The sequence below is a fragment of the Protopterus annectens genome, chromosome 2.part0 (assembly GCF_019279795.1).
Source record: "Protopterus annectens isolate FY-2018-M chromosome 2.part0, PAN1.0, whole genome shotgun sequence".
NCBI lineage: Eukaryota > Metazoa > Chordata > Ceratodontiformes > Protopteridae > Protopterus > Protopterus annectens.
In genome coordinates, this window is record NC_056728.1 from 1,071,248,195 (window position 1) to 1,071,268,743 (window position 20,549).

The 20,549-nt window shown below is 39.2% G+C and overlaps 1 protein-coding gene across 5 annotated transcripts in view; it reads right to left on the reverse strand.

Annotated features, from left to right (window-relative positions):
• PSIP1 (PC4 and SFRS1 interacting protein 1) overlaps positions 1 to 20,549 on the reverse strand; it is an 801,135-nt gene that overhangs the window by 761,762 nt on the left and 18,824 nt on the right. For all 5 annotated transcript variants that reach the window (XM_044061285.1, XM_044061284.1, XM_044061281.1 and 2 more), the window contains exon 2: positions 153 to 229. In XM_044061285.1, the coding sequence (XP_043917220.1) occupies positions 153 to 229 (77 nt within the window). The remainder of the gene's footprint in view (positions 1 to 152; positions 230 to 20,549) is intronic.

Below are 20,549 nucleotides of genomic sequence, written 5' to 3' on the forward strand. Positions count from 1 at the left end.
CTTAGACATTGTTATTTTACTTCAATAACCGTTATGATTAGATCTCCGTATGGCTTCACTATGGTTTCAAACTGTTCCAATACTTTAAACAACAAATATCAAACAACTAACATAACAAACTTCTGACAACAGAAGGAAAGACAGTGACTTACGTTTCATGAGTTCCAAAAAAGAATATGGCCAGTTTGGTGGTTGGGGGTTTCACTGCTCCATCAGGTACTTCATCAACCTAAAAAATATAATGTGGGATGTATTTCACTTTCAGGCAGTAAATGTTTGTCTTGAACTATGTTTAACAAATGTGAAAAGGAAAAAAGAACTCACCAAACCAACAACTATAACCTTTGCAATAAAAGTAGCAACCAAATAACAGTCAAAGATGCAAAGGTATGGCTCCAGAGTAAACAGCTGTAAAATATCAGTTATAAAAATCCAAAGCAGCAGCAAAATAAGTCCAAAAACTCAGAAGAACTTGATGTTAGCTCAGCTTTATTCACACAAGCACTTTCACTAGTAGCTTCGTCAGGTGTATAAAACATGCTGATTAAGACACCTATTTATACAAATCAATCAAATCATGTGACAAAATTTAAAGTGAAAATCTTATAAAAATGCAAACAATATAACAAATAAACTTCTAAAAATCACATATATTAAAAACTGAATTTATACACTAAAAACTCATTTCTTTCGTAAAGGCCTTTTCTGAAGGATTGGTTTAATAGGAACATGGTCATTAAGACCATGTCCATAGTTGGCTCTCAACCTGACAATCCAATTGGCTTCAAGTTCTTCTGTTCTATGCCTTATATTGCCCCTTCTCACATTCTCATAAGTCCTAGCTAATACTGAAAACTTAAATACATGCTGTTCATCTGTATCAGACACATGCTTAGCTAGTGCATTAACTAAATTCTTCTTCTTTATATTACACAGGTGCTCTCTAATCCTTTCTTTTAAAGGGCGGTCAGTTTTACCAACATAATATTTATTACATAGGACACAAATCGCAATACATACCACATGCACTGTATTGCAAGACGCACTGGTTACAATATGGAAAAGTTCCCCTGTATCTGGATGTTTAAAAACAGAGTCTGTGGATACATAGCAACAATAGTTGCAGTCTCCACATGGCTTAGTACATTCACCAGTAGTTACATGTTTCTGAAAAGTATTATAACATAACCTAGACTTAAGTGACTTTCTATTTTTAAACGAAAACTGGGGTTTTGAGCCTACCAGCACCTTTATACTTTCATCTGTCATCAGAATACCCCAGTGTTTATTAATAACTTCAGTATACAAACTGACATCCCTAGTGTAATGCAGGGACATCCTGAGCTTATTATTAACAGGTCTTTTTGATGGCACAATCCATGCATCCTTGTAGGTGCTCATAGAGTGCATTTGTAAAGGTTTCTGCATCTTGGGCAGCGTTATCTTTTAGCGTGGGAGCAGTGAAACTTGCCACCTCTGTCTTAAGTAAGGTGAAGTTTGCTTTACAAAAGTTTTTTACTGTGGTTTCATTAGTTGGGGATGGTGGTGGGGTGTGGACATCCAGAGTGATTAGTTTATGGTCTGACCTAACCAGTGACGGGTTGACCTCTGGTGTTGAACACCTGTCGCCCATGTTGGTGATGACCAGGTCCAATATACTTTCACCTCTGGTAAGGGAGTTTAAACAGCTGATCCAGGGCGTCTGAGTTGATGAATTCCAAGAAGCGCTGGGCCTGGGAATTTGTACTCGAGTAGTTTTCCCAATGAATGGTGGGGTAATTGAAATCGCCCAATATCAGGGTGTTTGGTAGGACCTTCATGTTTTCCAGTGTCTCCAGAAAGGTGGAGTGGTGGTCCTGGGTCATGGAGGGTGATCTGTAGCAGGCCACAATTTGCACTGCAGATTTGCCCGATGTTAGTTGCACATGGATGATCTCAGAGGTATCATGCTGCACCACTAACCTGGAGGTGTAGGTATCCTTGATGAATATGGATACACCCCCTCATTTTGCGTTTCGGTCTGTGTTCTGTGGCATGAGTTGTAGCCCAGTACTGCTGGGATGCTCTCTGGAGCCTTGAACCAGGTTTCATTTACTGCACAGATGTCGACGTTCTCCATACTGCGGAGTGCTTTGAGCACGTGCATTTTGAGATTTAAACTCATGGCGTTGAGTAGCATAACCCTCAGTTTTTTGTTAATTGTGCTGTTTACAGTGGTGGGTTTGACTTTTGAGCCTTGCCTAAAAATGGCACTATGGGGTCAGCAAGAGCCCTGGCCAGTATTCAAAAGCCTAGGGGTGACAGGTGCAAGCAGTCTCTTGTGAAGCAGCCCGGCTTGTCAAGTATGTCGTCCCAGTCTGACAGACACTGGATCCCCTTTGAATGACACCAGAAGCTTAGCCAATTGTTGAAATTGATAATTTTTTCTTTATACTGAGGTATCATTCTTGGCGAGGGCAGGATGCTACGCAGGGTCAGGGTCATACCAGCCTGGGCTGCATGATCAGAGAGCTCTTCCATGTCTCTTTTCATGTAGTCCAGGGAGGTACCTCTCAGGTCATTCACACCAACATGAACAATGACAGAGCCATATTTGTACTTTTTCTGGAGTGACCCGAGTGCTTGTGTTATGTGGCGGATTCTGGCTCCCGACAGGCAGCTAACAGTAACCTTCTGTTTGTCCAGCCTAGTGAGTGGGACCTCAGTGTGCGTGACTATTGAGTCACCTATTACTAGTGTGTTAGGTATGTTATTTCGCCTTAAGGGATGTGATTGTGCGGCACACTGATTTTGTGTTTTATGTGTTGTCCTTTAGTGACGGAAGTGCAGGTTGTTTGTGTGTCTGCTTTGGATCTCTCGGATGCTTTTGCAGGTTTTTATTTAGAGCCTTCGAGTATGATTTTGTGTATTTATGTGTATTTTTTGCCAGTGCTGTTTTAGTAGGTCTGTGTGCAGCTGGAGTTGTGGTGCAAGTGTTAACCTTCTCCTCTGGACTGTCTGTTCCAGTCTTGGGTGGAGACAGCTTAGCTTCCAGTTTGGCTGCATAATTGCATCTCTCGCATATGTTAATGTTTTGTGGTAGGAGGAGAGGGTTGTCTGCGTACATGAGGCAGTTGTAACATTGCCTCAGGATACCCAGATTCACCAGCTGGACTGGAGAGTGTACCTGAAGTTGCCCTTTGGTCATGCCTGAATAGCAGGGTGAGCTGCTTAGTCGCTTGGTTGGTGAGGGGTGAATAAAGAGTCTTGCCCTGCTGGGCAATCAGTGTCAGGGTATATTGGTGCTTGCTATTAGGTGTGAGCAAGTGCTGGGCTGTAAGATATTTTTTGAGTGCTTAGGTTGAGAGTTAGACTAGTTTCAAGGGAAAAACTGAAGAGGAGACTTAGTGGAGCCAGGAATAATTTAACCGTAGCTAACCGGCACTGCCCAGTGTGCAAAACCGTGCAAATGTGGCTTTTATAGTAGGGAAATGAAAGAGATAGAAATTAGCCCAAAATGGCCAAAAAACTACTGACGTTTGGGCTGGAACCACTCCTCCAGGGACAGATAGGTTGCTCAAAGCTCCCCTCTCTCACAGGTGAACAGAGAAACTTCCTTCTATCCAAGTAAGTTATGGGCAACTCAGAAACTAGTATCACAGCCCTGAATTCAGCACTAGCCTGAAAACTGGACTATACTAGCTTAGAAAGGTAGGAAACAAGGATTTTTTTCTTTTGTTTTATTTTGAAATAAGGCAAAAACAGTAAAAAATACACTCAAAACAGCTCTAAATGACTACAAACGACCAGAAAAGGCTATCGCACTTTAGTGTGTAGCCTACAACAGTTAAATTATTTAAACAAAAAAACAACTTTTTAAAAGTGCAGGCAGTCAAATAAGTACAATATGTGAAAAAAACAAGCTTTTAAATCACAATAAACACTGGAAAATCTGCGTTTAGGCGGAAAACAGTTAAACTGTTTCACTGGTTCACCAGCACAGTAATGCAACAGACACCTGTGACTGACTGTGGCCATTCAAGAACTACACAAATACTTTGTAATATCAGGAAAAAAATTAGAAACGAAGTATTCACATGCTTATTCAAACCCATGTGATGAGAAATAAAGATGCATAGTAAGAGCTAACTGATGTCAAAAAGCTGTGAATAATACAGACAATGAAAATGCAGTGAGAAAAACATGACATACAAGATCAGGAAGACATTCAATAACTACAACTTCTGTAACTATCACTGGTATTTGTCAACACCCATTTTCAAACCTCCAGTGTCCATGTAACAGACGGACACCCTGCCTCTGCGCCAACAAGCCACCTCTGTGACAATTTATACATACATTTTTCATGCCAGCTCTCGTTATGATTGTAATGTGCAACTATTCAGCCTTCCACTGCTCTCACCATTCATCCATGCTTAAGTAAATGTAGTGTGCAACAAACTACAAAATACGTCAACTTACTAACTTGTGTTAATAAAGACTATATCCCATGCTAATAATTCCTATTAAACTTAAGTATCCAAAACACAAAAGAAAAAATGTAGAAATTAATAAACGTGGGGTGACATGACATCTGACTTCAAAGCAAAGAATGACACATTTTTTTTTACTATAAGCAGAGCAGACCACACTACTGGAAAGGAAGTTTGTAAACATGAGCTACACCTACATAACAATTTTAAACAAGATTCTTGTGTGTTCTCTAAGCATCTGTTTTGTTAAATGGTAGTGGGACGATCCTTAGTGGACGTACTTCAGCCACAACCTAAACCATGAGGGTAAATACAATGTCTACAGGCAGTTTAGACTGGCATAGTAACAGATGTGTTTCTTGCAAAGGAAAGGAAACTTGAGTGGGAAGAACATGCAGACCCTACACAATAATAAAAGGCTAGGATTAAACACTGCAACAGTGAGTCAGAAGTCTTTACTAATTTAAAAAAAAAAAAAAAAAAAATTACACACTGGGCCAGATTCAAAAAAACTAGTGACTTACTCTGGAGTAAGTCTGCCCAGTTTCTAAATTACCTATTCCCAGTGTGAATGAACTTGCTTCGGTGTAAGGCCTATCTATAAATCAGGCTTAGACCGGGACAGATTTCTAAAGACTTGATCTTGATGTAAGACTGGTTTATAGATAGGCCTCACACTGAAGTTAAGTCAATTACTCCGAGAACAATACTTTCAGAAACAGGGTAGACTTGCATCCAAGTAAGTCACTTACATGCAAAGCAAGTCTTTTGGAATTTGGCCTCTTGTATGCAGAAGTGTTCCCTCACCAACAAGGAATCAGGAATCAGAAAATAAGCACATCTAGAAAATAATTCTTAAATAAAAAAAAAAAAAAAAAAAAAAGAAAATAGTGCTCAGCAACACATGCCAACTATTAAATCTGAAGAATATATTCCAACTTAAGTTTACCAGCTGATTGGTGACTATCATCAGCATTTTAAAAAGTTCTGCTCAGATTCTCAGTGAATAAAATATGAAATGTGTTCAAATATTTAGGGTCAGTATCATTTACATTATGTCTAATCCTAACAAAATTAAAGCACTTTAATGCTATTTGTCCACTTACAAAAGAAGCACTTCTACACACCAAGGAAATTGGCACCTCTGCAAAGGTGCAAGAGAAAAACACAAGTATGCCATTTCTATATTCATTACATTCACTTTTATTTTATTTATTTAAATATTAGCACCCCCCCCATCAACCCCTGTCACCAAACTGGTTCATCCATCCACAATTTTGAGTTACATAAGATTCCAATAATGACCATGGAAACAGCCCACTGCCATCTACAGAGTACACTGAGCAAATAGAAAACAGAAGAAGATTGCCAGGCCTTTCTTCTGCATCACGAATATCTAGCTTAGAGTTGCCAATCCACCTATTGCACGTCTACAGGAGGAAATCAGATTACTCAGAGAAAACTCCACAGGGAGAACATGCGAACTCCACACAGAAGGTCACCCCCCTTCGCCACAAATCGAACCAGAGGACCTCTTGTTGTAAGATGACAATGCTATTCACTGCACCGCTGTACTGTCCTATTGGACATCAAAATTATTTTATGTTCTATTAATATAGGCCCTAGCCAAAATCCCAAGATCACATCACACCAAGACTGTCAGCTTCTATCAGCATTGTCAAAGCAGTCATAATGGAATCTGGGTATCCCTGACCACAGAAAACTGGAACCTTACCTGTTTAATCCTCAATCCATGACAGTACTGGGACTCCTACAAGACACTGAATCCTGTATGATGAAACACAAGGAGTTACATAAAACAGCAAAGGAAAGCTTGGATGTGGACATCACTTAAGTAAAGTACTCTTCAATAACAGCACTACTCTAAAAACAATGAAAATCAGTCAAAATGTGTAACATTCATTTTGCAGATGCCGATAACAGCTACTTACAGAAATTGCATTTTTCCTTCACATCTGTATAATATTCTGACCAGATCATTCCACTAAAAGTCAATCAAGTATTTATTCACGTACTGACTGTGGTGGAGCACAGATACAACAGGATGCATTTCAGGGTCGACCCTGAGACAGTGAACTGATTTCCACTCTATTTAATTGTCTCCATCGCTCCACACTGCCTTTTTCCTTCCCAAGACCCTCCTGCTTTTGTGACATCACATGGGAATCTTGGCATGAGACTCGCAGCCTATCAGACAGTTGCAGTGAAACACTGACTAATAATGAGAGCATCTCGGTTTTTCACCTTTCTTTGACATTGTTTTGGTCACTAGCTAGAACACAACCAAAGATGTTGACAGACATATCTGTAATACTGCTAATTAGAAAGCAATTTGGAAAGAAAAGGCAGACTGCAATACTTAACAACATCAAAGCCATGCTAAAAGCATGCACAGCCTGCAACATAATGCCTTTTCCTCTTTCTAGAAGTACTAATCAGTGAATTGCATTTTCTCTTCCTGGCAGTGGACTGGCATGTACAGCACAGAAAAGGATACAGTGCAGGCAAAAAAAAATCCAAAGTACCCACATAACTTTAGTATTCTAAGTACAGTCAGTTCTAGACAGATTATATCTAGCTATGCTTTGAAGATGAAACTGGCAAAATGCAAAACAAAGGGAAACAATAAAAAAGCCATTGCTCCCCAACATTTGAAATCCCTTTATTTTCATAATATTGCAATCAAACAAGTTTCATTTGCAAGTCATTGTGTTCATGTTTCATGTGCAGAAGAAACAACATGACATAATTCCTTCCTCAGTGCAAATAACTGCAACTTATTCAACTAAAATAAAAGTCTAACAATTCAGTGAAGGTTGTACATCACTTCTGGACTGCTTTGATAAATAAGCAGATGTGAACAAAGCCTGCTAAATGAAGCTGATCAATGAAAATGTTTTGTTCATTTTTATCACTGGGTAACAGCTGATCCAAGACCCTTTTCAATCAAGATACCAATAAATGAACATATAAGCAATCAAGTGCAACTACACAGAAACACAAAACCAATTCAGAGCTAATGCGTATACATACACACATGCTCTAACTGCATAGGTATAGTAACATGACTGACTGCAACATAAGCATGAAAACAAAGCAACAGCCAAAAAAAAAAAACGGCTTACTCTGTGTTCGGTACAACCATTACAGCATGCCTTGCCTCCCATTAATAAATAAATAAAGCTAATTTACATGAACATGTAGAATTCCTAAGCTAACCTAAGAACTTCAAAATGCACCATAAAAACTGCAGGATGTAAAAAGAATACAGTGTTGCACTGAAACTGACAAATAAGTTGTCCAAATCACTTTAAAAACACAGAGGTAACAGCATTTACACTTCCTTATTCCAACAACCAATGCCTAGCTCAAACAGAACTATTTCTTGACCAATCGAATTTAACTATTCTGAAACATCATTCTTCCAGAAAGAAAAAATATAAGGAATTAATGACAATCGCACAACCAGGCTACAAATTCAAGGGAGACTTGGTCAGCTCCTGTGCACACTCATGTGGCTAAATGACCAATAATAATAATAAGGGTTCTGACTGCAGGATCAACTTCTGAAAGAAGCAGGTAAGATATGTGGAAGTTTACAAACATTAACAAGATCCCCCCCCCCCCCCAAGCCTGCATGTTCAGTCTATGAAATCACCACATCCAGCAACTATCACCCCTCCCCGAGCTTCTGCAGGTAAATGTAATGCTGCAGGGAAATCCCACAAACCCTTGATACACTACGAGCAGTACCAAACACCATGTTTTACTGTGTATCCTAAGTTACTGAATCAATAACCCAAGCAGGTTCAAAGAAATCCATGGCCAGCAGTTTTCTCTCCAAACTAAGTTGTAAAGAAATGGAGGGAAGCTCTACTTCATAACAGCTCCCTCTGTCACCACTCCAACTGCAAACTAACTACTGCAGTATGCAGGTATGATGAATTTTCTACCATCCCCCCAAAGAAAAAAAAATCACAACAAAGTATAACACTAGCACCCTGTTTGTCCCCTCCGTCAATGTTAGCAGAGCTTAATTAGTTAGATTATCGGTGCCAGAAAGACCTTTAAACTCTGATCCTGGCTTTCATACACCAAGGCATCTGTTCTTAGAGCCTCCACACTCCCAAAAGTTATGTTAATATTTCACTGTAGTGCAGAACAAGGTATCAGCCCAATAAACTAATAATGATAGATTTTGCATCTGGCTAGTGACCTTTTAATGCGCTAAAAACCTATTAAACTTACAACAAAAAAAGACAAAACTTTTATTTACATTAGTAAGTATAACGGACCAAAGGCCTTTTCAGCTATAGTCATTTCAAAGTAACCAGACAAAATATTACATATTCAGAAATACCATACAGGCATACAATTCTGAGATCTGATACATCAAATCAACTGTAATTAACTTAAACAAAGCCAGACAATTACCTCAAAAAAAACAAATGTAGTACGCAAACAAAAAGCCAGGAAGCCAATATTATTTAAAAGAAATGCAGATGTTCTGGTTTTGGTAATGTAATTAAAAGTTCTGACAGGCTTGCCTTCTGTGCAGAACTGGCATACCATCCATGTGTCTTGCATGGGTTTTACCCTGTTCTCCAATCTCCTCCCATATCTCAAAGAAATGCTGCATGAGAAGTGGTAATTCTCCAAGCTGCATGCATGCAAGTGTGCTTATCATGGCATCCTGTGATGTTGTGGCACCCCAACTGAGGTTTACTTTTACTGCCTTGTGCCCAAGTGAGTATAGTCTCAGGATGTCATTCAACCCTGAACTGCATTAAGCAGGTTATCAGAGAATAAACTATTGATTATTGATATACAGCAGAAGCAAATTCCATAACTGTGTAGCCAAGAAGTAAAACCCTGCAATATGGTGATCAAGCTAACACTGAGAATAAATTAAAGTCAGATTACCAAGAGATGACTTACAAAGAACTCAAGTGTTAGTTTTTATTCTTACTAAAGATCTTATGGTAGAACACTTATGGTGATGATGCACATGCAGGGGCACACTGGGCTGTTAACGTGCTGGTGGAGATTATAAAGCTCACCATTCATGCCTCTGGTGTGAGGTAGGAATACAGAAGCCTGGACGGAATTTCCCCATGTTGAAGGGAGGTAAGTATGTCCTCTGCTACATCCAACTACACACTCCTCCCCTACGCTTTTGCTACTGCTATTGCTAGCAATACGGTCAGGGGAAACAAAAATAAGGAAAACCTCAAACCACCTTGATGGCTGTGTGAGTGATGACACCTCTTGGCCAACCCTTACCCTGGTGATGTGAAACAAAATGTGCCAAATGGCCTTGGAGAGTCTGATTGACAGAAAAAGGACAAAGAGTGTAGAAAATAGTCCCAGGACTGCCAATATATGGACTAAAGCCCACAACGCTTAATTTTATGACTAGCTATGAAGAAACTAACCAAAATAAATAGCTTATCCAAAATTCAGGTCGTCACATCATCTGCACAGATATCAGGAAATGAAATTATATATGAATTAATACAAAAAGACAAACAATGGTCCCAGTACAAAACCTGTGGTGCAACTCTATGCAATTGTTCAGGGGGACAGTAAAAATCATTTACTTCAAAAATCTAACCAGATTCAAAGTTTATTTTATTTATTTGACATTTGGTTACAGGGAAAGTCTGACTGGGTGGAAAACCCATTATCAGCAGAAGCCCATGGAGAAAAGCTCCAAATAAGAAGACAACACAAAATTACTTCTACAATGAGTAAAAAGTATTCACAAATGAAAACAAATAGAACAAGAAATTCACATTAGCATAGTAGGAATCAAGGACAGTGAAAAAAAAAATACAAAATAAACATAACAGAACTCATGGGATCCATGTACATAACATTTTTAGGAATGTTTTAAATGCTTAGTTAATATGGTTGCATTTAGTAGAATCCAATAACCATCACATCTGCATACAGACATTTTTTGTAGGGGTACAGCCATAAGCTGACTAATTTCAGAGGTTAGCATTTGTAGGAGTATTAGCAGGCTGAAGTGAAAGAGCTGATGAAGAGGGCAGATAAAGTTAAGCAAAAAGTGTCAATATGTGGTAGGTAGTGTTAGTGGTAATGAAAAATGGAGTGAGTGAGGTGATATTCAGTGAGAGGCAATTACAGTTGGGATCATTTTGAGTGAGAGTAAAAGAAAAAGTAGTGGGAGAGGGAAAGGAGGTAGCCAATGTAAATAAAGTGGATGGAAGGGATCAGAGGATGGAAGAGAAAGAAAAGTGGAGGGGCAGAGTTAAATAAAAAGTGAAAGGGATTTAAGTTACTTTTGAACAAGGACAGACACTTGACTTCAATATCTATTCTTTTAATTTGAACTTTTTGAGGCTTAAGGAAGTTCTATGTCAAGGAGGGGGGGTAATGCATTCCATAATATGGTTACTGACTAAGAGTATAAGCAATGTCTGGCAGTTTTGTTTGGTTTATACAGAGTTGGAAGTTGCTTGTTTTCAGAGTGTAGTGGTCAATTAGGTATATAGGTTTGGAGTATGGAATTTATGGCAGAGCAGGTTTCAGAGTTACAGATAATTTTACTGGCCAATGTCAGTTGTAGGTAGTTGACATGTTAGGGTAGCTCAAGCCTGTTACGAGAGATAACAGCTGTACAATGGTGTTTACAGAATGGTAGTCCTGTTGCGAATTTATCGATTTTATTGTAACAGGATTCATGCTTATTTTTTAGTGTAGATTGGAGGATGGTTAAAACGAGGGCACCATATAGTAAACATGGTAGTACGTACGCAGAGGCTAATGCTGTTTTAGTGGCAGAGTCCATGAAGTTTTTGTGCCGACAAAGCATTCCCAGTTTATGGTAAGGTTTTTTTTAATGGTATGTATATGGGGCTCTATATTAGAACATCGAAGTTTCAAAACTTTGAATGTTCCAATATCGAACCCTATTCAGCGAAAGCTGAAAAAATCGAAGCAACAGAAAACCAAATTTTTTCCTAGGGAAAGAATCTGGTTGCCCGTTTCTGTTGCTTCAGTATTTTCAGGGCTGTGGTGGAAAGTTACGGGTCGGGTTCAGGTAAGTGTGCGATTGAGTGTGGGTTAGGGTCAGGTATGTGTGCGATTGTGTGGACGTGAGAGTTAGGGCGGGTTAGGGGAGTTAGGGTTAGGGCATGGGTCAGGTAAGTGTGCAGTTGTGTGGACGTGAGGGTTAGGGCGGGGTAGGTGAGTTAGGGTGAGGTGAGTGTGTGATAGTGGCGGACCTTAGGGTTAAGGTAAGTGGATAGTGGTGTGTGTATAGTTTAGTGTAGGGTTAGGTGTATGTGTGTGGATTGCTGTTTGTTTGGTGTGCTTGTGTTGTGTATATGTGTTTTGGAACAGCAATTTTTTTTTCCCTAGGAAAAAAATTGCTGTTCTGTATGTTCGATGTTTTCAGCTTTTGCTGAATAGGGTTCGATATTAGAACATTCGAAGTTTTGAAATTTCAATGTTCTAATATAAACCCATATACGGAGCTCAAAGGAAAGCTTATTATACTGCTCTGTCGCAAAACCCAGCAAACAAATATAAATTAAATATAAATAAAATTTTAACATACAAATGAACCAAGGATACAGTTTGGTTTGACACACAACTTCTAAAAATCAGCAAAACATATAAATGAGAATTCATTATATCACATCAATACAGATAGCTGTTGTTAATCTGCATTTACATACATCAACTACTTACAGCTATTGCAGCTGTTAAAGTACTATGACCTTTTTTAAAAACATACTGCTCCATAACTACTGTGGCAAATACCTAAAAAGCAGCTCTCTAAAGCAGCTTAGACGTTGGTGACGACAGTGATACTGGATTCGTACCTCACATTTTTGCTCAAGGACTCTGGACAAAGCAAAAATAATGGGTAGCCAAACGACCAAAAAAAAAAAAAAAAAAAAAAAAAAAAAAATCGGTAACAATTTTTTAAATGCTAAAATTTAAAAATACATTTTGCATCAACATGCATTTTCTGAACAAGAACAAGTAAGGAACTTTAATATCTGGCATTACTGACTGACTGCAAATGCAGTGATTTACAACAATTTTATTTTTTTTTTATAAGGTCAGGGGATACACATGGGGCAAAATCAAAAATGGTGTGTGTGACAAAGGAGGTACTGCCAGCCCAGCTAGCTGGAATTTTGCAAATAATATAGGTCATTTGTGAATATCAACATGACGCATACAAGATGCTTGTGATACAAATGTATTAGAACTGTATGTCATGTGCATATCAAACTGCTTGAAAGCATTTGCAAACTGCTGTTTGAAATGTAACCACAGTGTACCCTACCCTTTTGGAAAAGAACGTAAATGTACATGCGCTATTGTAATTGTTTAAAATGCATATATTTTAACTGAGGTTAATTTCCTGTATCCCATTTTCTACTGAAAATAAATTACTTTATGGCTATGCAATAAAATATATCTTTCAGTTTCAATGCAGCAAGGAGACACAATGTCTGTACTAGGGAACTTTCTGTATTGTCTCGGAAGTGTTTTATTGTTTTAGGACTTCCAGTATGTCAAGGATCTGATGAAAAACCTTTGTCTATGTATTTTCACAGCTAGATGCTACTCAACACTGCTAGCTTCCAGCAATGGAGTTTCACCTGGGATAGAGTCAGATGACAAGAAATTATGTCATTCTGCAAGCTCCCAGCAGTAATACCAGAAATATTAATTTGAGAACAGAGAGAGAGAGACAGCATTCTGTATTGGACCTAGTAACAAGTACAAGAATTACTCAGCACATCTGCCTTGCTCTAAGTAAGTTTCTAGGTTATAGTAATTCTCTTAAATACAGTCAGGAATATAGTAAAGCTTCTTGTAGATGTTTTTCTTTACTTATTTGAGACTGTCCTGCAATGTTGTTTTAAATATTTCCTGTGATTTTGAACTCTGATGTTACTGTAAATATATATTTAGTATTGTCTTGTTCTTTTATTATTTATTATTAAATATATTTAAACATTTCATTCTGGTGATCTGTCTAGAGATATGCAAGTTCTGACAGTACTTGCATATTTATTTGGTGACACTGTGGGCCACTCCTAATAGCCTTGCTCTTGGTCAAACTACCATTTGTATTGATAGTAACATTACACAGTAAGACTGGACACCCTTTGTTAAGGGCCTTAAAGTAGCAGATAAGGAGCTGGCTGGTGGCTTTGACAACTACCTTATAGCCTGGGCAAAAGGGGGCACAGCTAGTAAACTTGTGCTAGCCTTTACCATGTGTGTGCGCGCGAGTGTGTGTGTGTGTGTGTGTGTGTGTGTGTGTGTGTGTGTGTGTGTGTGTGTGTGTGTAAATCAAACCTCAAAAAAAAGTGTCTGTCAGCTACTTGGGCAAGCATATGAAACACTGGTTGGACAGAGAGGGTGCTGGGGAGTCTTGGCCATTCAGCCGATATCTCAACTCTATAGCTGTGCCAGTGGGGAGTCTTACTGGGGATCTGAAGGAGGAGGGAGAACCAACCCGGCTGACTGTGGTCTGTATGTTCTTAAGGGAAACTGTACTTGATGCAGAGACCTGCATCTGGTAACACTCTGTGTGCACCTTGTCATCCTCTCAGTGTACGTCCCCCACTGGTGCCAGTGGTGAGGATTGAAGCTCCTTGATTACTGGTCCAGTGGTGGGTTGTCAGACTGTGCATAATTCTTGACAGCTAACAGGTATGGATAATAACAGATGTAGCCTTGCTTGGGTAATGGCATAACGCTAGTATTAAATTTTCAAGGGACAGGAAAGGTACCAATAGTTAATACACTGAAGTACAAGCGAAACAAATGTATCAAAAGGTTTAATAAACAGAGTTCAAGCAACAGATCCAGGTGAACCTAATTTAAAACAGTCTTTGACACCAAATGATGACTTCAATTGCAACAGGAGAGAAAACAGGAGATGTAATCCTTTATATACGCTTTAAAATAAATACAATCACAGGAATGAGCAAAGATGATAACACTGAGCAATGAGCAAACAGGACTGTAATAATTTCAAGATCAAAGGTAATCTAGCAATTATATTCAATAACAGGTTGTTTTCATGTAGTACTGGATCCTACTGAACTACTAACCTAACTCCAGACGCCTGTTGGACTTTCCAAGAAGTCTAACCTGCCTAGCTTTTAAAAATGAGACTTTAGCCTTACTAATATAAATGTTCGCATTTATTTCTTACAATACACACTAAACCTAATCAACTGAATTTAAAGTGTGCAAGACTGTGTTTTTCAGCTTTTACTTCAACTCGTAGGTCTGAGGATGCCCATGGAAAATGTTTATGGGAAAATATGTCAAAAACAAAAAAATGGCAATATTAACTTTGCAATGGCAGTACTTTCAAGTAGATAGTAAATGGCTCTATTGCTATTATCTTGCACACACTAAGACTAATCTGCATTAGTCATGCCTATAAGCAACGGAAGCTCTTGATTCTGTTTAAAAAGCACACCTACATTGTTGTTTTTCTTAATGACTCTTCTTGGCCAAGAAAACAGTTATAACTGGTAGAAGTAACAGGAAGGCTGTAGATTATTCTAGGAATGACTTTGAGGTTATCACCTGTTACTAGCTGCATTTAAATGAATGCACAAGCCAACTGAATTTTCCATGCTGGTTGAAAAAAAAATGGTAGAATTTGCTCTCCTGAACATCCAAGCTGCACAGTTCATGTCAATGTTGTTCTTGTTTTATTGGAGCTTTTCTCCCCGAGCCTCCACTGACATAGCTTTATATGTTAGCTTTATATGTTAGGCAGAGATCACCTCGAAGGTAGGCGATATGCTATGGAGTAAAGCTGGAGTTTTTTGAGGCGGTCAGTGCAGGGCATTTGAGGCCACTAATCCTCTTTGTGAGGTACTTCTGTGGCCTTTCCAGCTGCTGCAGATGTATTGTGAGGTACATTCCAAAAGGGGCATTGTACTCTATAATGGGTCTAATGAGTGTCGAGTAGAGGAGAACAATGACCTCTTTTTTTTTGGATGAGAACCCTTTTATGATGAGGTGTGCCACGTAGAAGGACTTCCCGACTACTGTGGCGATGTGACTATCAAAGGAGAGACTACTGTCCACCTGGGTCCCAAGGTCTTTTATCATGCATTCGGTGTTAAGTAGATTGCTGCCTATGTGGTAGTTCATGGGTACAGAGTTTTTACCAAAGGGGATGACACTGCACTTTTTGGCATTGAGCTTGAGGTCATGGCTCTGACACCAGGCATCTGTCTCAGTAAGGCCCTTCTGTAGGATGTCCACATAATTTGGGGACTTGACTATGGCTCCTAATTTGCAGTCATCTGCGAACTTCATTAGCCAGAGGTCTTCTGTATTAGCCTGTACTTCAGAGAAGTAGATACAAAACAGGAGAGGTACCAGAACAGAACCCTGTGGTACTCCACTTGTCACTCATTTGAGGTCAGATTTGGGAGTCTGCAACTTTTATAGTGTGGGTTCTGTTAGTGAGCCAGTTGGCAACCCATCTTGTGACGTAGAGATTTATACCTAGTTTAGTTAGTTTAGCTATAATTCCAGAATGGGGGATGGTGTCGAAAGCCTTGGCGAGGTCAAGATAGGCTGTGTGAACCACCTTACCCTTATCTACGGTTTTGGAGATAGTCTCAAAGAAGTCGATCAGGTTCAGGAGGCATGATCTGCCTTTCACAAACCCAAACTGGGTGGGATCCACAGTTTGGAGGTTACCAATGTCTTTGTTTAGGAGTTCCACGATGATACGTGCCATGGCCTTGCAGACCTGGCTCATCAGGCTAATAGGTTGATAGTTCCCGGGATCAGTGGTGGCTCCCCCTTTGTGGAGTGGGATAACTGTTGCTGTGCACCATTCAGTAGGCACAAAGCCTGATGCGAGGCTATTATTGAACATGGTACTTAAGTGGGAGCCAGTTCGTTCTGAAGTTCGTGTAAAACGCAGCCTGGGATGTTGTCCAGTCCCATGGATGCTGTGTTTTTGGCTTTAGAGAGTGCAGCTTTTACCTGCGTAGTTGTGATTACAGGGACTCTGCATTCTTCCTGTATAGATATGGGCCCTTTAGAGGGTGAGAGGGGGGTAAAGTTAGCACTGAACCCATCTGCCAGGATGTTGGCAATATCAGTTGGTTCTGTAATTTTCGTGCCTTTGTGCTGTAACTCAGAGCAGATCTGGGTGTTGCCATCTAGATCCTTGACATAGCTATAGAATGCTTTGTGGTTGTCCTTGGAATTAGTGGTGATTTTGTTTTCATAGCTAGCTTTGGAGGATCTTATAAGGGATCTCAGCTTCTTACTGAGGCTGACCAGGGAGCTCCTCCACTCATGGGATTTTACTCTCTTTTGCTACAGTTTCTTCCTTCTGTTGTACAGTTTGTTTATGGCAGGGGGACCACCAGATTGGCTTCCTTTTTTGGAGGATAGCATCTTGGTTCTGTTTGGGATAGCACGATCCATGCACTCGTGTAAGTGCTTATAGAATGCATTTGTGTAGGATTCAGCAGTTGTATCTGTATTGTCCACCTGCATGGGTATCATGAAGTTCACCACTTCTGTCTTAAGAAGCATGAAGTTGGCTTTGGAGAAATTTTTTACTGTGGTTTCCTTAATGGGGGGTGGGGGCGGGATGTGGATATCAAGGGTGATTAGCTTATAGTCAGATCGGACCAACGAGGAGTTGACTACAGGTGTGGAACACCGGTCACTCGTGTTGATAATGACTAGGTCTAGGATATTGTTGCCCCTGGTGGGGGTGTGAATAAGCTGATCTAGGGCATTGGAGTTTATGAATTCCAGAAAGCATTGAGCTAAGGAGTTGGTACATGAGTAGTTTTCCCAGTTAATGGTGGGGTAGTTGAAGTATTATTAGGGTGTTTGGTTGAACCTCAATATTTTCCAGTACATCAAGAAAAGAGGAGTGGGAATCTTGGGGCATGGTGGGGATCTGTAGCAAGCTACAATTTGGATTGCAGTTTTGCCCAGAGTTAGTTGCACTTGGATAACCTCGGATGCATTATGCTGAGCAACTAGCCTGGAAGTGTGGATATCCTTAATGAATATGGACACACCTCCACCTTTGGTGTTTTAGTTCAGGTTACATGGCCGAAAAGTGTGGTACGAGTTATAGCCTGGTAGTGCAGGGGTGCTCTCTGGAGCCTTGAACCAGGTCTCCGTCACTGCACAGATATCGATGTTCTGCTTCTCTTGTCATCTTCTCTTAAACTGTGGGGACATTGTTCTCAAAACAATTCTCCAAAAATGTTTTTCATGTGAATGCTGGCAAATTAATGCCCATGGCCCATGAATGCAAGGGTCTGTAGCTGTTTAGACATCACTGATATCACAACCTTTTTAAGAATGCCTTTCCAACAAACATATCTCAAATGGGACTACTACTACTGTATCAATGCCAGACTTGGCTTGGCCTATTTTTGCTGGTGTTTTCAGTCTTAGTGGAAACCACTAATGTTCCCTTTCCAAACCTGAAAGCTAAACTAGATTCATCAGTTTTCATTATCTTTTCCATCTCACTGTGATTCAGTGCAATAATACAACTTTCTAACCATTTTCCCTCAAGCATGGCACAAGCATGAAGTATCAATCAGAGCTGACCAAATGGTTGTACTAAAAAAAAAAAATCTGCATTAGAAACAGAGTCGCTGACAAATACAGTTTTGTTAAATTCTTCTATATCTCAGATATTTTGCCATCCTTCCTTAAATTAAATTAAACACGCTCACCTCTGTTTGTACAATATTTGATAAATACGGGTGGTCTAACATTCAGCACATCTGGATATCCTGTAATACTTCAAAAGTGAGACTGGGTATGAATTTACTAAAGTTCAGCCAACTTGCTACTTCATTTCAGCTCTGTGCAATGTACTGAAGTTAATGCTCACTGCAGTGCACAATGTCCTTCCTCAAAACCTCACTTTAGGAATGACTTCAATGAGGCAAAATTAAGTTCAGTACATAGTGTTAATGGTGTCTTTTACATTTAAGTATGAAGTATCTAATAGTGAGTAACTTGATCACCTTACAGAAAGATGTTCTCCAGTCCAGTTCTTGGCAGGGTGTCTTCTGTATGAAGTTGGTGTCTCATCTTGTGTTCATATGTGTTTTCTCCAGGTGTTCTGGTTTCACCCCACATCCCAAATATATGCAGTAGGTAAAATGACAAATCTAACCTGCACTGTTTGGGGACAAAATGGTTAAAAAGCTGTACCAGTGTGTGTTTATCTAACACTGAAGAAAGGTTTGGCACTCTGCTTCCATCCCCTACTTGCCTAGTAAACTCTAACCACAGAGGCGTCTGTTGATGGGATCATGGCAGGAGTCTGATACAACTCATAAGGTTGGATGGATCCAACCGTTTAAAAGCAAGCAGTGTATTTGGGAGCACCATATTTATGCATATGAGAATATCTAAGACCAGTTATGTAAACTCCAAAACTGTAATCTCTTATAATCAGATCAAAACTACAGAATAACTAATAAAATCTGATCTTTTTCCACTCTCAGGAACACAGCATAAAGCCTACTAATTAAAGCAAACATACCTTCTACTGTATTGAAATCTTCAGGGCATGGTTTAATTTTTTTCCTCTCAGCAACCCAAATCCAAATCATAACCTCATTTTTCCAGATTTCAAAGATATGGTTTTCAGCAAATGCAGGCAGATTCTATAACTGGAAACTATGCTGTCTTACCAGTAAAAAGGTTGAACAAACCCACTGAGTTTTCAAAATGTGGATTTTATTCTTTAATTTCCAACTTGCACAAGCAACACCAACACAGATGCATACACACAGTTTACACTCAGAGTGGCTGCAGAAAAGTACACAGGCATTTCCATTATATCAAGCACTGCCGAAAACTGCCATAAACGAAATGTAAAGTTGCTGCAGCATTACAAGTCTTCCACAAACCAGATGCAGCTGTGAAAAATCACAAAGGAAGTAACTGCAAACAATTTAAAACAATTTCTGATCTTCTTACTGGGGTCCTAGACATTAAGAAAAAGAAGCCAGAGATGTATCATTGTTGCATGGCACCTTGGCAATACCTCTTTAGTGAAGAAAGAGAGAAAGAAATGGAATTGTACTAAGCTGCAGCAAAGCGTTTGCTACAGATCTTAATAAACACTGCAGAGCTTAACAAATACTAACTGCTTTACCACTATTCACCTATTCCTTTCAGAGACAAATCATGAACCAACTGACGCTTACACTAAAGTGCCAATCATGCTTTCCTAACTACTTGCACCTAGGCAACCTCACCCAAACACCCCAAAGAAGTCACCAACATGATACAGAATTCTTGGCTGCAACACATCCAGAATGACTGCAAGCTCCAAGTCCAGGACCTATGACTGGTACAAAGACAAGTGTGAAAAGGTAATTTAAACATTTCGGGATTAAACATGAAGAATTGCTAGACATCCCTACACTACACACACACACACGTATATGAAGTGTCCATGTGTTTTTTTAATCCCAGTGTATAAAATGTGAATCCCTAACACCCCCATAAACTAATAAAGGTAAAAAAAGACAGTAATTATCTTTATCACAAAGGAAGAAATCTTAGGGTTGGTCATGCAAGTTTTACTTAAAGTAAGAACACAGAGGACTAATTTTCTCAAAGATTAATAAAAGATTCCAGCTGAAGATACTAATAGCATAAGGCAGCTTTCAATCACACAGCTTAACCTCAAATACAAAACCTTAAAATACTTCATACACTGAATAATTTTATACAGCAACTTGTAAAGAAACTCCACAGAAACTTAATAAACAATCATCAAGCAATACAATGAAAACAGTTTACCGAACGTGAAGTAGTAACAGGACATTACCACTAAGCAAAGAAAGAAAATAAGTACAGAAATTCTGCATTTATTTATAAAAGGAAATAAATTCTCATTTTTCTTACCACAAAATCAGAAAGCACATGGAAATCTTTAACTAAAAGGCATGTTTGTGTATTTTCACACAAAAAACTCAATAAAAACATGAACAAATGTCAGTAAGG